The sequence below is a fragment of the Dermacentor albipictus genome, chromosome 1 (assembly GCF_038994185.2).
Source record: "Dermacentor albipictus isolate Rhodes 1998 colony chromosome 1, USDA_Dalb.pri_finalv2, whole genome shotgun sequence".
Classification (NCBI taxonomy): domain Eukaryota; kingdom Metazoa; phylum Arthropoda; class Arachnida; order Ixodida; family Ixodidae; genus Dermacentor; species Dermacentor albipictus.
In genome coordinates, this window is record NC_091821.1 from 149,078,578 (window position 1) to 149,099,275 (window position 20,698).

The window sequence follows — 20,698 nt, forward strand, 5'->3', positions numbered from 1 at the left end:
TGTATAAGCAAGAGAACCCACCACGTTAGTGTAACGTATCTTGTGCATCGCACTAATATGTGCTTTCATTTACCAAGTGAGATGAGTTACTTTTATGGCTCATTCAGTCATATCACACTGCAAGCTGAATTCATCAATCTTCAATTGGATTTTGCAAATGTTTAATGAAACATGTTTCCCTTTTATGCAGATATGCAATGGCAAGCCCTTCCATGTGTTCCAACAGTAAAATTTAAGCTCTAAATTAAAGAAGATATTTCTAGTCAGAAACAAGCAAAAATGGTGACTGCAGAGTATCAGAAGCCCAAGGTACAGAAATTGAGAAGTGTCGAATGATTTTAAGGAAAGAGTCATATTTGAAAATGCAAGACTCTTTAGTGGAGGTCAAGCAAGTCAATATAGGTAGAATACTCTGCAAAATTATGCGAGTGAGGGGATGTCAAAAAATGGGTCAGGAAATGCATTGTTTTTCTGCAAAACAAAAGCTGATTGCCATTACATAAGTCACTTTAGCATCATGATAAATTCAAAAATAAACCAAAAAACAAGACACGCAGAAATAAAAAAAACCATTTAATGATATTTCAGCAGAACTTTTTGTTGGGCTAGTTGGTGCATATTACTGAAGTACTATAGCGCCAAACAGACGACACAAGAAGAAGAGACACGGACATAAGCGCTCGTCCGTGTCTCTTCTTCTTGTGTCGTCTGTTTGGCGCTATAGTATTTCAGCCATTTAATGATGCTCTCTCCACACTGGGATAATTAAAAACAAACACATCACATCTAATGTGGACATATCCGATGCCTTGTGAAACACTAAAGGAACAATTCAGTTTCGAGCTATGGCACTTGCCCCAGAGATGTGGGGGGGGGGGGGGGGCCTTGCACCAATAGTGATAGGTATACCACTGCATTTAGAAATTGAAAGCATTCGTGCAGACAAGGATGATTATTTACAATTTTGGCTACCACTTCAAATGCCTCCACCAAGTGTTACAATGCTGCACGCAGCCATACTAAGGATCTCGCAGCAACACCTGCAGGTAAAAAGCAGAAGCAGTCAAAGTGCTGGTGTGTTCTGGACACTATGTTTGAAAACTTTTAGGCAAGAAGAGTGCAAGAAGCAGACATAACAACTGCATTTATTTCCATAATTCCCCATTTAAATGGCCTTTTCTTTTTGCTTAGACAATGCCTACGCCTAGCCACAGCAGCTCACTCATACAGACTCCGCAAGCCAAGAGGCCGTGGAGGCAAATGCAGGTAAGAGGCAATAAGCAATAGCACTGGTATCGACATTCATCTCATTTCTTTTTATTTCGTTTAGGCAGCCAGCACACCTCGAACAGCCACCTTGACTGCGGGTGTGTCACCCTAGTCACCAAGGGAACATTTGAGGGAAAGTGACAGGCAATGTGAACAGCCACTTCTCCATGTAAACGATACTCTTTCTCTCGGATGACTCCTACGCCTCGCCACGCCAGCACACTTGTGCACAAAGATGACGCGGAGGCACGTGCAGGTCAGAGGCAAGAAGCAGTGGCACTTGTGTCGACATTCACCCAATTTCTTTTTCTTACACTGAGGCAGCCAGCACACCTCGAACAGCCACCTTGACTGCGGGTGTGTTAGTAGATTCCTGTTGTACATATGCTCATAATAAACTTCAGTAAACTTGAACTTCATAATAAACTTGAAGGCAAATGGGACATTGATGCATTGTATTTTTGAACATTTATTGTACACATGCAATATATGTTATACTTTGCAGTGCTACAGAGCGTATTTTGAAGCTTCCCCCTATATTTTGCACCTTTAATTACGTATGTGATGTGTGGCCCTCAATGCAGTTCATGTTGTAGCAGCTGCTTTGTCTGTGTATCGCACATTGGCTTAAGCTCGTGATATCCACATACTTCTCTCACATATACAAAATAAAGTTCTATGTAGTCCTCAGTGTTACAACAAAAAATGAAAGTAAACAATGCGATCGTGGAATTGTGTTTATTACAGTGATTCCTACGACAGTTACTGACAAGTTGACAACTTGAACTGGTCAATCGGTCCATAGCCTCCTCTATTTTTCAAAAATAAAGGAGGCTATGATCCGTCATGGCAAGGAATTGTATGTATACATAAAAAAAGGGGGTATGTGTGTGTTTGTAGTGGGGGTATAGGATTAGGGCGGTACGGAAAAATGTACCAACACCGTCCTCTAGACCCATTCCGTTAAGGTACCGTAACAAAGCGTATTATGCATAAAGTTCATACAACCAACTCTGATATTACTACAGACGCCAGGCGACGCGAGCTACATTTGTCATGATGCATTCGCGACTGCACCGGATGCCCTCCACATTATTCTCGTTAATCGTGCTCACTGCGCCGAGGCAAAAGAAAGATCATGGGCGCAGGTGCCTTTAAAGTATATCGACCTTGCGAGGCACGGCTGCGCGTGCCAGGGGAGCTGTCCGTGCGAACACTCCCTGGCACATACCTGCCTCGGCGGCCCCAACCTACGTACCGTTCTGCTTCGAGCTTTGATCCCCCCACTGTCCCTCAGGTGCCCTGGAGTTCCTGCGCCGCCTGCTCTACTATCATCTCAGGTGCTCTCCTGAGACTTCCGTTTGTCGGTTACATGTGCCCTACAGCTGGATCATTACTTATAATAATAAAAAACCCGAAAGCGGCTTTTGCAACATACCGCGCCCGAACGAGAATTACGGAACGCCAACGAGGAATCTGACCACAGCTTCGAGCTCGTAACGTCATCGAGTGACACTCCTGCAACAGGCGTGACCGCTGAAAACCGCATACCGCCGGAAACTTGAACAGGATCATCCCTCGGTTGCATAACTGCCAGCTGTACGGCCAACGTGGACCACACCCACACCATCCCGCAACATAGAATAAAGAACCGACTTATAAAGCCCAAACACACGGCTGCACGCACACAACACAACACTTCAAGCGAGACGCCATGCTGCTACGCTGCTACTGTTGCCGGATTAAAACTGACTACTGTCACCAAGTCTAGCAAGCGTCTCAGGAGCTGGCAACCTCGGCGCGTAGCAACATGGCGGCGCTCTTGCGGTTCCCGATTTTAATGCATGAGCCCTATGGGTAGCTTGTCCTCTAGAGTCAGTATAGTAACTCTATGACTCAGAACATAGAGAAAGAAAAAAAAAGTATCTACGGGCAAAACGCTGATACAAAACTCAAGCATAATCACATGCAAAAAATACTAACGCCCAAGCAGGTATCTAATTTTAGAAGAATTTTAGCCTCCCAGGTCCAGCATACAAGCGAAAAAAAAAATAATAAACTCAATGCACAAGAAGCAAGTGCTTGTGTTCCAGTTTCTTTTTAAATATTTTTGCTTCCTATTATTTGTTTATCATTCTTTTATTGCATAAATTTGTATTCTTTAAAAAAAACTGCTGCAGCTAAGCCAAGTCAGGACGCAAGTTATAAAGCCCCGCCAAAGAAAGAAAACGAAACAAAATTCTCGGCAGCCTTGGGGCAGCTTGGTGAGTTCAAACCCGTGTTGGTCAAGCTATTCTCCTTTAAGCTGCGCTTAACGAATAAGCACAAAAGTTTGGTACCCTCAGGTGTGCCTTGAATTTCATTTTGGTGATTGAACAACAATCTCTGGCTCATTTGTTAGTGTTAATTGTCACTTATGACAACCGTCACCACCTCTCGAGAGCTGCACAATCGAATTCCTGTGCCACTCCATTGGCGCTATTTGTGTTATTAATTTCGTATTTAGTTGAAAGCATCAAGTTCCCATTTTTTATTGTAATAATGATCTTTTTAGCCTAGCCTATTTGCGTAACCAAGGCTCTGGCAAGGTCATACCTATGCCGTAAACGGTTGGCAGTTGTTCAAGCCTCAAGGTTTCTGTCCGCTCAAAGAAACATTGGTTTGCGGCGCACAGGTTCTGCGCCGCAGTTCGTTTGGTGAGGTGTTGGTGCATCATTAGCTTGGCGTTGATTTGCAGTAGCCCCTCCATTAGTAGATTCATCTGTTCTTTTTCTTACGTACCTTCTTTTTTTTTGTTTCTGAACGGAACGTTCCGGGAGCGCACCAATTGAATTGGGTCTACCTTGTTGACAGTGCGCGCTCTTTGCAGTCTTGAAGTCTGTTTCTATTTTTCTGCTGAGATCAGTTTAAAAAATGAAAGGGCAGTTATGGGCATTGCGAAATGACCGCAAAATGTATGGGTCTTATTGTCGATATGTCCTTACGGAAAGTGACATGTTGTAATTCTTAACACAACTGATGCCCTCGACGCCCGTATATATATATATATATATATATATATATATTAAATGTCCACCTTAGTAAACTTGCAAAAGCGCATTACGAACAGGACATAGGCAAAAAACAATTGCGACAAAACCTGCACTGTTATACCTGTTTCTTTTCCTACGTGGCACGTAAAACCCCATAATTTAATTTTTTTTTTCCCTACATCACATGCGCAGCGCACCCAAGTTCACACCCGGTTAAGTCCAGGTATAAGCGTCGTGGACGCTGTGGTCCGGGCTAGTAATTCGTTAATACAGCTTACAAATGTGCTTTCACCAAGTTTCGTGTTGTACAACCAGGTATTGCAAAGATTTCTTGACATAACTATTGTACTGTGTGCTATTGTGTGGCCTTGAGATTGTGTATATTCTTAGCCAGACACTGCAGCTTCATAGGAACTGCACCTCTCGGGCTTCACCAAGTGGGCATGTAACACGAGCCGGCCCTGGCCACCAGTGCCAGAGAGAAACTCTCCGGAGATTCCAGGGAGACATAAGATCGCCTCTAGCAGCACTCTAAACTGTAAAAGCGCACAAAGACGAGAACGAAGAGAGAAGACAGGACGAGGCGCTTATGCACAACTGAAAAATGTTATTGAAAGGAAACAAATATATGCGCACAAAAACGGAGTAAGAGGGCTGTGCATGTGTGTCAAGGATCAAGGGCTAAATAATTTAAAGGCAACTTTAAATATTAAGGAAGGTCTAACTATCAAGAAGCTTGAATTCTTTATCATGTAGCAAGACCGATGGGGTGGCTGATGGGGTTATATCGTCTTTTCTTTATGTGGTAGACCTCTGCCATTTCATGGGTTAACTGGTTATTTCTCTTGAAGATAACCTGAGTATCTTCCAAAACGGGATAACAACCACAATCCCTACAGTGGGCGGCTAAATGTGTTGCTCCGGGTGAATTGTATGCCGCCAGGTGTTCTCTTAGTCGCACATTGACGCAGCACCCAGACTGGCCTACATAAACCTTACCGCACTTAAACGGGATCATGCATACTATGCCCATCGCACAATTTATACATTTTTTGGTGTGCTTAATGCTGCATTGGGATGGCTTCCTGTGAATACACAATGTTTTTTCAGCGAAAAACAAACTTCAGACAATTTGTTCGCATATTTGCAGGAAGCCATCGCAGTGACAGTGACATGCACCACACACACATGCAGAAAGAAAACTGTGAAGATAGTGGCACAATGAAGTGCAGGTTACAGGTCAGTTACAAGATAGGTAATCTCGCTTTTAGCTGGTAAATTTAGTAGTTGCAGAAAAAAAAATGAATAGAGATAGGATGTTTGGTTAGATTGAAGAAAGCAATAGGTTTGAACTGAAATTGCAGGCAGTGCCTGCAGCATCATTTGTAGTGCTGTCAGTATCATAATGTTAGTGTATGGGCTTGCACTTTACATAAAATTGCTGTAAAATTTAGACACAATCCTTTTACACTCCTTTCTGTTTTTAGTTAAGATAAAAACGATCAACTGCAAACTGCATACTTATCCAGTTACTGTAAACAGCACATTTCGTATGTGCTACCTTGCATCTGTTTAAGAAATTTGCTCTCATATGCTGCTGCGCTCGGTGTGGAATAATGATTTTTGTAGCAGGCTAAGGTATGAATTACTCACAATATTGATATCAAGGGTGCTAAAACCTTCATGTTTCATACCAGGCTCCCTTTAAAATTGGCACACATGCATCACAGGTTTGTGCAGTGTATTATTCTTGGACAGCCCCAAACTTTAGCATACGCACACAAGAAAAGCGATTATATTAAAAGGTAAATAATGAAACCAGTTAATGTTTGTTTAAATGTGAATTTATATTTATGCTTCATTTGACCAGGTGGTGATGATGTTTGGCTGGTGCTAGCTGCTCAAGCAGCTGGAAAGAGGCATACAATGCCCGAGGAAGGTGAAGTGGTCACTGTGCTGCACTTCAACGACTGCTACAATGTGGAGGAACAGCATGGTGAACCTGTCGGTGGGGCCACCCGCTTTTGTACTGCCCTCAAAAGCTTTGCCAACCTGAACCCATTGATCCTGTTCAGTGGTGATGTGCTGGCTCCGTCCATCAGTGAGTAAACCAACTTTTGAAAACCTACATGACTATGCCAGAAGAATTAAGGAAAATGGGAGCCTCATTGAAGTGAAGTAAACTGCCAAAAAGGTCTACAGCCACATAAGCCAAGATGTAATAAAAACAAGATATTTAAAAAAAAAATTGTGACACAAGGCTAAACCAGACCATTCAGAAAACTTTTTTTGTGCTTATGATGCTGCTTTGGAACATATAGTATTGCATTAAAAAATGTACTGTGTGATATTGTATGGCCTTGAGATTGTGTATATGTTTAGCCAGACACTGCAGCTTCATGGGAACAGCACCTCTAAGGCTTCACTGGGTGGGCATGTAACACGAGCCTGCCCTGGCCACCAGTGTGACAGAGAAACCCTCCTGAGAATCCAGGGAGACATAAGATCGCCCCTAGACATCTCTAAAGAACACATGTTTGTATTTTATGTTAATCTCAGTTTATTAAACAGTTTTCTCACCCTAACATTGTGACATTGTGTATGGTGGACCCTATACAACTGAAGGATATGGAAAGGCACATATTGTGGAGCATGTTTAAAAACTTTCTACTAATAAAATTAAGCATACCGTTCCTTTAAAAGTTATTCCATCTATATGGGAATTGTGAGTTGAATCAAGTGAGAAAGTGTGTTACTCTTTTGTTTTTTTTATTTTTTAAATTTTTTTCTTCCTATAAAGATAAAGTTCCCGCCGAAGAAATATTTACAGCAGAACTCCCAGGTCTGCATATTGTGTTTAATAACCACACACCTACTGAGTAACTATCTAAATTCCTAAACCACCACCTGTCAAACATCCCCACCACCCTCCCATCTTTTGTTCAAGACACGCTGTACTTCCTTCGAATTATCGACGGCATCAACGCCAACCAAATCCTTTCTGGCCGCGCTATTCTAGTCCCTTTGGGTATTTCTGCCCTTTACACTAACATACCCATGAGTGAAGGAATTGAAGCTGTATCGAAATCCCTCGCAATCAACCCCCAAGCGCACGCACCTGAAGTTTACATGTCACTCCTTAGGTTAGTTCTCACACTCAACTATTTCGAATTCGATTCTATTCACTACCCACAAACTTTTGGCACTAGCATGGGAACACCATTTGCTCACACGTATGCGAACATTTTCATGGGACAGCTTGAAGCAGACGTGTTGAAATCCTATCCTTTAAAACCCCACACCTATCTGCGTTACATTGCCGATATATTTATAATATGGGAACACGATACAAGCGCGTTAACCGACTTAATTAGCCATTTCAATCGCTTTCACCCGAGTATTAAAGTTACTGTTCATCACTCTCCTAGTCAGATCAACTTCCTCGACACGACAGTCTACATAGAAAACAAAAAACTGAGAACGACACTTTACTGGAAGCCTACGGATAGCCAGCAATATTTAGACTACAACAGTCATAACCCACGACACAGCAAGCAAGAAATTTTTGTCGGACAAGTGAAACGAATAAGGAGAACCTGCAGCGAAGACCACAATTATATCTACCACCTAAATGACCTTAAAACAATGCTAGCAGAAAGAAACTATCCACAAGTTGCTCTCGATAGAGCTTATGATGTCGCGTCAAGATTGGAGAGACAGTCGGAATTAGCGAAGAAACAGCCTACACCAGAATCTGACAGACCACCAGTCTTTATAACAAGATATTCTAATGCACTGCCAAACATAAACAACATCATACAAAAATACCACCCAATATTATCAAGTGACAAGTGTTTGAGAAAAGCGTTCCCAGATGTACCACGGGTTACCTATCGCCGCAACAGGAACTTTAAAGACATCTTAGTGCACACAAAAGTCGGTCAACGTCATCCCCCCGTAATAAAAGCACGTTGTCACCCCAGGTGCAAAACCTGCAGGCACCTTCAAAGTGACATTACAATTAAAAGCACCGCAAATAGCTATACACACGAAGTCAAATCTAGCTTTGCTTGTACAAGCTCACGTGTGATTTATATGCTTCAGTGTTCCTTCTGTAAGAAACAGTGTATTAGGACAATCAATGAACGTCAGATTAAACAGACATCACGAGGGTTCAGCTAAAAAGCTCCCCAATACTGTCGCTGAGCTATTCAACCAACCGTGTCATAACTTTGATGAACATAAACTCTACATCTTACAGTCAAATTTCCTTTCTGAACGAGAAGAAAATGCAGAGAATCATATCTTATACATAAGTTGAAGATGTTGCAACCAGTAGGCATAAATTTTTCAAAGGGAGCTTTAGAATCTCTTCGTTTTGCAGAATTTCAAGCTATAGGCAACAACACTTAGTTTGGTTGCTTAGAGTTTTTTCTTCCTTTCTTTCCTTTTTCCCTTTTATTTGTTAATTTTTTTCCATTTCAGTAATTTTTTTTTCCTGAGCAGTGTTTCCTGCTGCTCCTTCTTTTATCTCTTTCAGAGACACTATAGCCTATGACCACCAGCGAAGCAGGTAATAGAGGGATGCTGTGCAAGCCGCTGACACACCGGCTGGCACACGGCCATGTCACCGGCCTTTTGCACAGCACTCCTTTATTCTCAATTCTACACCCTCGCTGCTAACACACCGTGGCTTGTTGCCGCACCCACACGCCTTACCCCCTCTCCCTTTTAGAAGAACCCGACCTATATGTACTGTGCCGAGAAAAGCATATGTCGCCTTGAAAAAGACAAGTCCACTTGTCGAAATGTTTGCTCCCGTTTTTACCTTGTTCTTGTTTTGCTCATCATACTAAGTAAGTATGTGATAATTTAAGGAATTGTGCGACACATGCGTGGCCAGATGTAAATCTATGTTGGTATAGTAGTACTGCAGAAAAGCCATTGTTGTGAAGATACTTGTTTACTGTGCACATTCCAATGTCTTACAGGGGCGCCTTGGTTAGGGAAATAGGGCAATAATTTGTGACTGTGTCTGTGCTTCGTCCTATGAATCAGTATGAAATTATATGCTTTCCAATCATCTAGAGATGTTGAGGCTGCAAGACACAGATTGTTTATGTCAATTCATGTTTAAAGAAGACACTCGCATGGGCTTTATAAGATTTGAAATATTTGGCTTTATATTTTGTAATAGTTTTAGTACTCCTGTGATTGTCATTGGCAACTTCTTGCATGTTTTCTAAGGCAAAAAATGAATGGTTTGAAATTTTGTTTGGTGCTGACTCAGAAAATACAGATCAAAAGTAATCATTAAAGCAATTCACCTTGTCAAGGTCATTATGCGTGTGTCGTCGTTTGTAATTGACAGGTCATCTCTATTAGATTTAACCAATTTCAAAAAATCTTTAGTTCAGCTTCGGGACTTCAGAACACTGTTGAATCAGCTGATGTTGAATTAACAGAAGTCTACTGTGTTGTGCCAACGTCTTTAACTTTGTTATGCATCCACTTTATGGAATTGGGAAATAGGTTAAAGAGAAAAGGCTCTTCTCAGAGTGAATATTAAGCTTTCAACTGCAACTCTGGCATGAGGGACACGCAGGCATTCAGTGTTTGCTTTCACTTGCAGTGAGTACATTCACCAAAGGGGAACAGATGGTACCCGTCCTGAATTGCTGCAAAGTTGACTGTGCCGTCTATGGAAACCATGATTTTGGTGAGTCACCCTCTCTGCAGTCAATGACCAGTGGATCAAATGTAAACGCTAAGCATATGAAGAGAAAATCTTGCCCAACCAATCTAAGACTGACTGTTTAATGCAGTATGCATTCTATGTGTATGCATCAACATGGGAAATGTTTTGTGTTCTTGCATATGTCCTGTGTTGTGCCCAATTAATGCACTATTATGAAAAATTGCTAGCTCATTAATTGCATTAAGGAAGGGTTGGCAGTTTGGCCTAGTGGGGTGGTATAGAGGAAATTAAAAGAAAAAGAAACATTTTGTGATTTGTCGTGTTTGTCTCAGAACAATGCAAGGATTATGAGAGACGCCGTAGTAGAGGGCTCTGGATTAATTTCGACCACTTGAAACTCCTTAAAGGGGCCCTGCATTCCAAATTATGCATGTTGTTTTCATTACAATTTTGCTTACTATAGAACCTGACAATGCTTCAGCAGCAGTGAAAGCACTGAGATAGAAGTATTTATTACATTAATTTGCTCCAGAAATCAGTTGGTGTTCCTGCTGTCTGCTGGGTATGTCAGTATCTCAGCGGATGTTTGTAGATATAGATACAATGGTTACAGGTCTGCCAAATGCTAGTACCAGCGAATGGGCTTATACAATCCTTGTGTGCTGACTGACAAAGTAATGTGAGTAAGCACACCTCTGTTCTGCGTAACAGAAAAATTAATTTCTACATAAAACCTGAACAAATAATGTTGGCTCGGGTATCTCTAAAGCCCACCAACCTGTTAATGGAATGGTGCATTATATTCTACGGATTCTTTGTTTTACTTTATTTTCATTGATTTGTCAATTGGGTATGTGCCACTGTGACACAAGAAATACAGAATGCTTAAACGTAGACATATATGTGTTGTACTTATCTGTGCAAACACCTGCAGTCACCATTATTCCCTCAACAAGTGTTATACACCGCCTTCATCCTTGTGACATCGCTGTGGAGACATCTTGCACTGTGCATCTGCCTGATGTGGTGTTCATATTGATATGGCTTGTGAGCGGTGTAGTGCATATAACGTAAAAATTGCATTTTGACAAACTGATGACTTTTGTAGTGAATAAACATACACATTGCAAGTGGTTTCTTGCTGTATTGGATGAAAGCAAACACACTTGTACACACTGCTGTTAGTTGCACAGGATTTAATTAACCACTTCACTGAAACTTCACATTGATTCCAACATGTGTGTTTGGTCTGCATAGTTCTGATTTATTGTAAATAAACATGTTTAATCACTGGACTTACAGCACAGCTTTGAGCACAATAGGAAGGACAAGAAGCACTGAAAGGCAGTGAGAACACGGTAGTAGAGAGAGAGAGAGAATCAACTTTTGTGCTGAGCCCTTAGGGACGGTTGGTGCGCGCTGGCACCAGATGGGGTGGAACCTTCTTCTCAGGTCCCATATGTGTCCAGCAGTTCCTGGTCCCTAGCCGCCACTTGAAACTCCTTAAAGGGGCCCTGCATTCCAAATTATGCATGTTGTTTTCATTACAATTTTGCTTACTATAGAACCTGACAATGCTGACACGGTAGTAGCAGCATTCAATTGCCAATGGCTCTGTTCAAGCAAGGTGCTAAAGAAGACTTCTTTCTGTAAAAGATATCGATGTATGTGTATACTTTTTAATACCATGTACGCTCTACACCTTTTGTACATAGTGTTGCAAGGCTCCTTTAATAAACTGCAAAAAGGTGGCAATGCCTCATGCACATTCATGGGTGTATGCAGATACCATTCCTAGTTCATTTAAAATTTCATTTGTGAGGCTGTTTTAACCAACTGCATTCTTATGAGCAGTTGTGGAAAAATAGAGAAAAGAAAATATTTGACACAGATGCATGCTACAAACGTAGAATGGAGGAAGGAAAGCAATAAAGGATATGTATGCTGGTATGGGAAAAGAGGAAGAGGGCACTACGTTAAGTATATCTGCTCAATGACTTTGAAAGTGGTGCCCAGTGCTCACTGACACTTCCCAACATGTAATCTGTTGGTTAGACACACTTAGCCATGTGTTCTATGGCCTGCATCACTGACTGTTGATGCACTTGACCATAGTAAAGCCGTGCCCACAGTTCACATTTGTGTTATGTATGTGTTGAAGATGAACGCTTACATAGAGACGTAAGTGCATTTTGTGCGAATGAAAAGTGACATAGACACTAAGAGACGTCGCTTTGCATTACAGTGGCTATTTTAATAGTTGAACAGATTTTTACTGTCCGACATGCTCCCAGCTTATACACTCCGCATTTGCAGTTATGTTCTCTTGTAAGGGCTGAGATAGAGGAGGCATAAAGTCAAAATGAGATCAATATGTTTACCCACAACGATGCTTGTGAATTCATATTCCTTTTGTGAAGTTTTGGCTTTGATCTCACTCTGGCTCGAGCAGCATTACAGCTTGCACAGCAATGCATAATGCAGTGGCACCCTTTGCCTTAGCCTAAAGGATCTGTATTTCATTTTTTCCATTCTGTACTGTATTTTTCTTTCTACAGTCAGATGTAGATATAGCAAACATGCATATTATTGTTAGTATAACAAATGATTAGACACAACAAAGTAAAACTAAAATTTGGCTGGTTGCCCCTTTAACAGTGGACTTTCTTACAACTAAAATGAGGCCGAAATTGCATAGTGCTGTGTGTGTGTGTCAATTTATAATCTGTCCTCATCCAGTTGCATTACACTGTGTTATCAAGAAATTGCGAGTTTGAACACAATATAAGATATAGCAAAGCAAATGTAATTGTTTTTTCACAGCTCAAAATATAGGTATAGTAGAATCACACTATAATAAAGTCAACTGTAACACTAAAATACCTTCATTATATCCTGTGTTTGTTATAAGCGCACATGCTGATATTGGCAAAAACTTCGCAACAGGTCTAAAACTGAGGAAATGCTATTGTGATGTCTCTGATGGGCCAGCAAGGTCTCCTGCATATTCTATGACTCCTAGGCAGCTTGCCTTGTCAATCCGGATATCGGCAGCTCGCTTTGCCGATATGTGGAATGGTAACAACAGTAAATTACATACACATGCTTTGTGTTGTCAATAATATGCAACCTTGCAATTGGTGTGATCTCTTAAGATCTGCATTTTAGCTTCCTGGCTGCAATACAACGAAACCATTGGCTGAAACATGAATGTGCACCCAGCATGTACCTTTTCAAATTGTTCTTGAATGCTGAGGGGGCTGCATACACACCCAAACTCCACTACTATGACTGTCAATCTAGCTCACACGTGTGATCTTGTATTTCATCGCCAATCACATGTACTGGTGTGAATATACTGACGAGCTTCCCACAACAGCTATGGCTATGGTGTTGGCACGAGTGGCTATGGTGTTGGCACGAGGTCGCGGGATCGAATCCTGGCCACGGCAGCCGCATTTCGATGGGGGCGAAATGCGAAAACACCCGTGTGCTTAGATTTAGGTGCACGTTAAAGAACCCCAGGTGGTCAAAATTTCCGGAGTCCTCCACTAAGGCATGCCTTATAATGAGAAAGTGGTTTTGGCAAGTAAAACCCCATAATTAAATTAAATTAAAAAAGTTTGTAAGGCTACTGCATGAAGTCAAAAGCAAGCAGCATGTTCTTACTATTAAATTTTTCCTTTCTTCTTTTCTTTTTAGATTTTGGTGTAGACAACTTGACAGAGTTCGCAAAACAGACCAAATTTCCTTGGCTCATGTCGAATGTAGTAGACAATGAAACCGGAAAGCTGCTGGCTGATGGTGAGGAATTTCAAATCTTGGAGCGGTCAGGCAAGAAGGTAGGCCATGTTTGTTTTTCTTGGCTCCTTGTCTTCCCTGGTCTTGATATGATTTATTAACACGCTTTTATGATCTGTTGTGATCTATCTGCAGTACAAAGAGTGGCTGGCTGTGTGACATTCTGCAGCAACATCACCCTCTGTGAGGTGTCATAGTTCTCAATACTGAAACCTGCTACACTGCTATATATGGGGGGAGCATCGCTGAGAGGGAGGCTAACAAACATCCACATAATGCTAAACTACAAAGGCTGATATTGTGGAAGCACTGAATAGTATCTACAAACACCATCTGATCTAAGGATAAAGCTGTTATTGAAGCTGAATTAAGTCAATAGTTGAGGTTGAAGAAGTTAAATAATTTGGAGCAAATAAATATAATCTTGTCTGAAATGTCATTGCTATTCCTGAAGTTGTCATTATGTCCTCGAATATGTCACACATGCAGTAAATGTTACATCAGCACAGATTTTTATAATGAAATGCCAGTGTATCACACTAATTTCTTGTCCATATTGCATTTAGTGTAACTTGGCTGAATTACGATTATTGATGTTGTGTACAATCATTCTTAGCACATGATTATGTGCACTACCATTGTGGTACTAGTACCATTCTGGCACTACCAACTTGTGATATGTCATGTTTACATTGTCCATGCACATTGACATTATTTATTCATTGGGTAACGAAATAACTTTTTTGTAAGAGATTATGCTATATTTTAATTTGTGTAAATGGCAGCCTACATACTTTGTAAAAATTTTGTGCTTAGTAAACAAATGAAAAAAAAAATTCATACAACCCTATCATGGCTTAACTTATTATTAGATACAATAACCTTAAGTTGTCTTATAATGCATGACAGACATTCTAGTGTTTCTAGTATAAATTGGTAATGCATAATTTTTGCACCTTTGCTTTATGACTGAACCTTACACATAAGGACTCGTATAGCAATATTGTATTATTGCAGATGCACACTAAACAAATGTACATTTCTTTGTCTCATGGGATGCTGTATGGTTTTTCCTAATAAACACCCAACTGAAGTCGTCCTGTATTGGTGCTTGTGGTGAATGTTATCATTTATAATTTTTCTGCGCAGATTGGGTTGATAGGACTTGTTGAGGAAGAATGGCTGGCAACACTTGCAACAATTGACCCAGAGGATGTTGAATACAAAGACTTTGTCACTGAAGGCCGAAGGCTGGCAAGATTTCTAAAGCAAAAGGCATGCAATTTGTTTAAAATAATTTTTACTCTTGTATTTAATCAATTGAATTCTTGTGTTTTGTGTTCTACTCTTACGGGAAAGCTTACCATTATAGTAATATAATCTAGTTAGTAGATGTACTCCTCGCATTGAGCTTTTAGATGGTATAAAATGACACGTGATGATTACCCAGAAAGTAAATTCCAGTTGGCTGTTAACACAATCTCAATACATTATTTCACTTCGCTGTCCACTTTCGTCAACCTTCCTTCCTGTGTTGTTTTCAAGGTCATTAATGGATTCATCACACAATCTTATGCTATCTCACATTGTCAAGGAAGACTGTGCCTAATGTGCGCCAGGTGCATGGTGTATCTCTGACGTTTTTGTCTTCAGAAAAACACCGCACACGAAGAAACTATTCCTTTTGTAAGAATAAATTCAAATGTATCAAAAGCCATGAAAAGTAACACAACTCTAAAGCATCAGTTCTCGCAAACTTTCCCTTCGACTGCCTTGCTCCTTGTCATGAAATTTTTGTCTGTCCTTGTAGTTCCTGCCTAATTCATCTGCTAGCATCACTCCAAGCTCATTCACTAAACACTGCACAAATTCTCAATTGCCTTATGCTGAACTTGCATTCCTTCGATAAAGGGATGGTAAGGCTAAATTTCACACGAAGCAGGATGTTTTAATACCTCGAACATTGTAAATTCAGCAGTTGCATCCACACAATTTGGTTGGTTTAGTAGGACTGACAGCTATGCAGAGTGTGTTGAAATGTTGGTGGAAATGGCAAGACCATGATTTATAATGATAGAATTGAGCATGCTGTTCACCATTTAAGTAGAAATTATTTTAAATTGGCATAGAAAGTCACAAAAAATGGTAAGTAGTGTGAACTGGCAATGAAGCCTTGGTACTTCGGACGTAGTATAGGCGGTTACTATATGTAAGTTGACTGTTAAGTGCCACATACTTATTGTTTAAAATTCCAGTTCTTATATTACTAATGGGCACTTACACTTTACTCTCTGCATATTAAAAAGTAACAGAAGTCCACGTTAACTTATGACAATACCTTTATGGTAATGAATAGAGTGGCAGACCCATCGCGTCTCTCAATGCATGGCTGCACACATGAGTGCTGTTGTACGCACGCCAGTTTGCGAGTGAGTATCCAGAGTTCTGTGGTGTGTGTGAGATACAAAATGCCATTGACTATTTGTGCCATGAATTGGGTGCTAGCACTGCAAAAATAGCACAAGTGGCATATCCTACCACTTAGCTTGGCTTGGCCAAAAAAAGGCCTGGTACATGCAGCCAGCAGTAGCATGGCCTTTGAGATTGGTTCCTGTTACTTGGAGGGAGCCATTGCTGGGGTGGGGATTCGTACATCACCTATTATTGTAGAAATACAGTAATTCAACACTTTAGAAAATATTGACATGTGTACTTGTTTATCTTTATCGGGCGACCACGTTTCACCGCCTAACAAATGTTACCGCATAGTGCAGGACGTGCCTGCATGTATCGAAAGTTTCTGGAATGTTATCGATGGTTCCTTCCGCTGTCACCGAACCTTGTGCAATTTGATTGAATGTATGCACGAAGCGAATAGTGTAGAACTTTGTGGAAGACACGCGGGTCCCAGCGATTAATCTGGAACATTCAACGCGTGATGTATAAAAGCCGACGCGTTTGACCCGCTGATCAGATTTCTACGACTGCCAATCGTTTTCGCCGCTATTGCTGTCCATAGAGTGTAACTTGCTTTTCTGGGCACAAGTCTGCCCAATAAAACTTGAGTTTCGCCATTCATCGTTTTGCTTTCTTCACCGTCACTACCACGTGACAATATGAACAGTAGGAATGTCGGCCTGATAAACAACACATTACTTTCTTACCACTAGGTTCGCATTTGTCGTCTGCTTCCCGCTAATGCTGGTGTATAATTGCTACCGCACTCGCCTATCACTGCTTCCAGCATGTTTCTTGAGCACTACTACATCCTCAGGGCAGATTGAAAAATTCTGATAAAAAAATGTCCTGTGGTGTAATCCACATTACCACTATATAATTGGACACTCAGGCCGGTAAGCTTCCCGTTGCACGACAAAAACGGGTGCCATAAAAATGAGTTGTCTGTCCGTTTAAAATGTCATCAGTAATTTGAGTACAGGGGGTATAAGCTTGCACAAAGGCCCATAATTTGTGGGGTTTACAGTGCTCTTGGTAACCAAGAAAATGACACAGTAGTGCCAACCAACGTTTATAGATACTTTTTCAGTTTCCGAACTAGCTTCACTTATGCGCAGCAAGTGGCCCGCTGCTGTTCCTGCCACCGCAGTGCGGCTGTCGACCTTGGCACCATGCGTGCGAGTGTCATCTGCTATAGCCTGACGCGGTTATGGTTGTTTGTCGTGGTGCTGGACATTGACGTGGTGCTCACTTAATAAAGCAGCCGTCTTGCTCCACAACTTTTTATTCTCATATACGAAGAACCTAACTGGGAGGATAAGTACACAAGCTGTCTCTTGTTGAAGTCTGAGTAAAAGTGGTGTGTCCTGTAAGCGTCCTCATTGTAAGTAAAGGGAAAGCTGTTTGTGGGCGAGATTTTCAACGCGCCGCGCATGAATTGTGTGATGCGGATAAACACCTAACCTTGCCGTGACATAAGGTAGTTAAAATTGGGCGGCTTTTATAGTCATGTAGTTACACGACTATCATTAATTGCCACATAATCGGCTGCACACCAGAAGCGTTACAACATCGCCATCCATGTGTAAAAGGGCTTCAGTGCAGTTTGAAAGCTCTAAGCTTGCATATTTTTCATGTACTTCCATTTATAAATGTCCGTACGAATGCAGCATTTTGCCAACTTACATGCATGCTTATAAGCAGCAATTTCTGTTCAAAACATGACGTTGAGTTAAAGGAAGGAACGCCCAACTGTTGCCCTGTTCAAACGTCAGCTAGCTATATCCAAGCAGAGGAGCTTTGCTTTCTATTGTTGAAATTTGAAGGCTGTTTGACAGTTTTCTGTCTTTCTCTCTTCCTGCTCTTGTTCAAGCTGAAGTATAATGTTCTAGGCATCATAGCTGAAGGCATCTTCCTGCTCTTGTTCAAGCTGAAGTAGAATGTTCTAGGCACCATAGCTGAAGGCATACGTCCGAAGGAAGGGGTGACTCTTGCGGATATTTTCCGGACAAGCCACAACGCGATTCTCCTACTTGCTCATGCGCGAGTTCCCTTTGTCTTGACGACCTTCGATGTTTTCGGTGGCAGCAAAAGTAGACTGGAACGCTTGGAAACAACCAAGGAACAGTGCACTTTATGCATATCCATGTATTGTGCTCACTTTCGACGACACTGCTGCTTATGGCATGAGGCGTGTAACATGCGATTTGATTGTCACCATCCTGAAACTGTGCATCATATACCTCGCATGATTTCCCCCAAACCTTCCTCTGCGCAAGAAATGGTTCTTTGCCAGTTCTAAAGTAACAATGCCGATCTGACTGTGGGTTGAATTGTGCCGTTTGTAGGAGCTTTCCTGTAGCTGCTGATGAAAACAGACATGAAACACAGACATAAAACATGCCAGCATGTTGCCGTGAAGTTCAATAACGTGACGTAAAATATGGCACCAGGAGTAAGGTTTTTCTCGGGAGACAAAAAAAAAGTGGGCCTACAAGTCAAAGTGTGCGTGCAAATCAACACTCGGCGACCCGTACGTTGCAGGTACTCGTGTCTCTGTGAGCGCAGAACTTGGACTAGAGGCAAAAGCCCTCGACCGCTGGCCACGTGCACGAGGAAAGTAACAAGGCGCACACAGTGTGAAAATAAAATCTGCTACGAGCACAAGAAGCAGTATAACTACCCGCAACCAGCGTGCACATTTGGCACGCTGCTCACTTGGCGCGAAGCTCGACTGCAGTGCCCTCAGAACCCCTAGGAACAGGTCGCGCCCGGCACAAGAAGAGGAGTTGGGGGAACTGAAGAAGTATCCATAAACATTGGTGCAACAACATAAGGGCATGTATTGCACCTTCTGCACAATAAGCCAGCTTGCTGAAATGCATACAAAGAAGACTCGCATAGTAAACCCTTATTAACTCCAACTCTGATAACTATAATTATCAATGAAGTCGAAATTTTTTGGGACATGGTTTCAACCCATTTATTTTTAACACCTTATCTCGAAAAGCTTTTGCACCGGACTCTGAATATCTCGAACTCTTGTTTACGAAAATACCAGGAAAAAGGCAACAGGCAGTGTCGGCAATGTCGCTGGCACTCGTCTTTTACCCAAGAGCAGCTCACTAGCTGAGCCATATGCCGCACCAGGCTGCGCCCCTCGCTTTACCCTTTCTTACTATCTGGTACCACTTGTGTGCACTTGCTCAGCTGCTCGCTGACACTTTATGGCCTCATGCAGAAGCAGTAAGCTGGGAATTGGTATTCTTTCTTTTCTTTCCCCTCTCATTTGAGACGCTGTCACTGAAGCATCAGTGTCGTCACAGCATATTAATTATGACTTTGGACAAGATGATTGGCACTTTTGAGCAGGCATGATCAGCCTATGCATAGCGGCCAAAAGAAACCAGCATGTCAGCCCACAGTGTTTCAGTGAGAGTGTGGCTTGATGAGGATGCTCTCTTCATGCTCATGTGAAGGTGAGGCGTAAATGCTGTCAGTTTCGTTTTCTTAAGTTAAATTGTCTGGAATTCATTAAAATGCAGAAAATAGCAGCGTCAGCTTTTGGAATGTCTGAAAATGCTTATGCTTGGATGACTGGCTACACATATATTAGAATCATCCACTCAATCGTCTTGACTCTATGCCAAGCATGCTTTCTTGGCACAGTGCCAGTAATGCCATTGCTCGTAGAAGCTGATGTCTGGTGCTGATGCACACAAAAGTTACCAAAAATATTATTAGTGGTAATTTGGAAAGCCTCCATGTGGTCTATGCTCGACCAGCGGGCTTCTGTTTTTGTGATTGCTCTTACCTCAGAACACCGCTTACAGTAAAACCTCATTAACATGTAATTGGTGGGGGAAGTGGATGAAAGTACACTATAAGTGATGTATTAACTGACAATGGCAGATGAGTGACTATAGACTTACTAGCCAAAAAAATGTGTTAATTCTCAGTAACACACACACAGCCAAGTTTTATTTGTGAGCAGGCAGCAAAAAATTGGTTATTTTCACTTGCCACCGTAGAGGCTTTGCAGAGGTGATGGCATCCTCAAACTTGGCGAGGCCATGAGCCAGTCTCTCCATCAGGCCCAACTCCTTTGCGAACGCCTTCATGATGGTCAGCACACTAGCCACGTCTGATATGGAAGGGCCATCATCCACGTTGCATCCATGACGACAATGTGGAAGCGCTAGAAGCTATGAGAACTAAAAAAGCATCGTGACTACCATATTTTGATGTCACTATTGATGGCAACTGCAGTCCAGGAAAGATCTGTGCACTGAAATTTTGCTTTCAATGGTCTGCGCGCACGATAGTTTGCTGATTCCACGGTTGTATATGCCAAAAAATGAAGTAAATACTATGCACTAACCGTTTGGCATGCGTTGAGCGTCTACAGCTTAAATACATTAGGTTCAATGGTGACAGGGCG

General features: G+C 41.7%; 1 protein-coding gene across 7 annotated transcripts in view; it reads left to right on the top strand.

Moving 5' to 3' along the window:
* Window positions 1–20,698, top strand: part of LOC135903000 (trifunctional nucleotide phosphoesterase protein YfkN) — a 102,473-nt gene that overhangs the window by 1,446 nt on the left and 80,329 nt on the right. For 5 of the 7 annotated variants that reach the window (XM_065433333.2, XM_070527386.1, XM_065433332.2 and 2 more), the window contains exons 2-6: window positions 3,450–3,533; window positions 6,172–6,402; window positions 9,934–10,020; window positions 13,702–13,841; window positions 14,950–15,075. In XM_065433333.2, coding sequence (XP_065289405.2) covers window positions 3,450–3,533; window positions 6,172–6,402; window positions 9,934–10,020; window positions 13,702–13,841; window positions 14,950–15,075 — 668 coding nt within the window. The other 2 variants (XM_065433335.2, XM_065433331.2) reach the window with 2 other exon arrangements.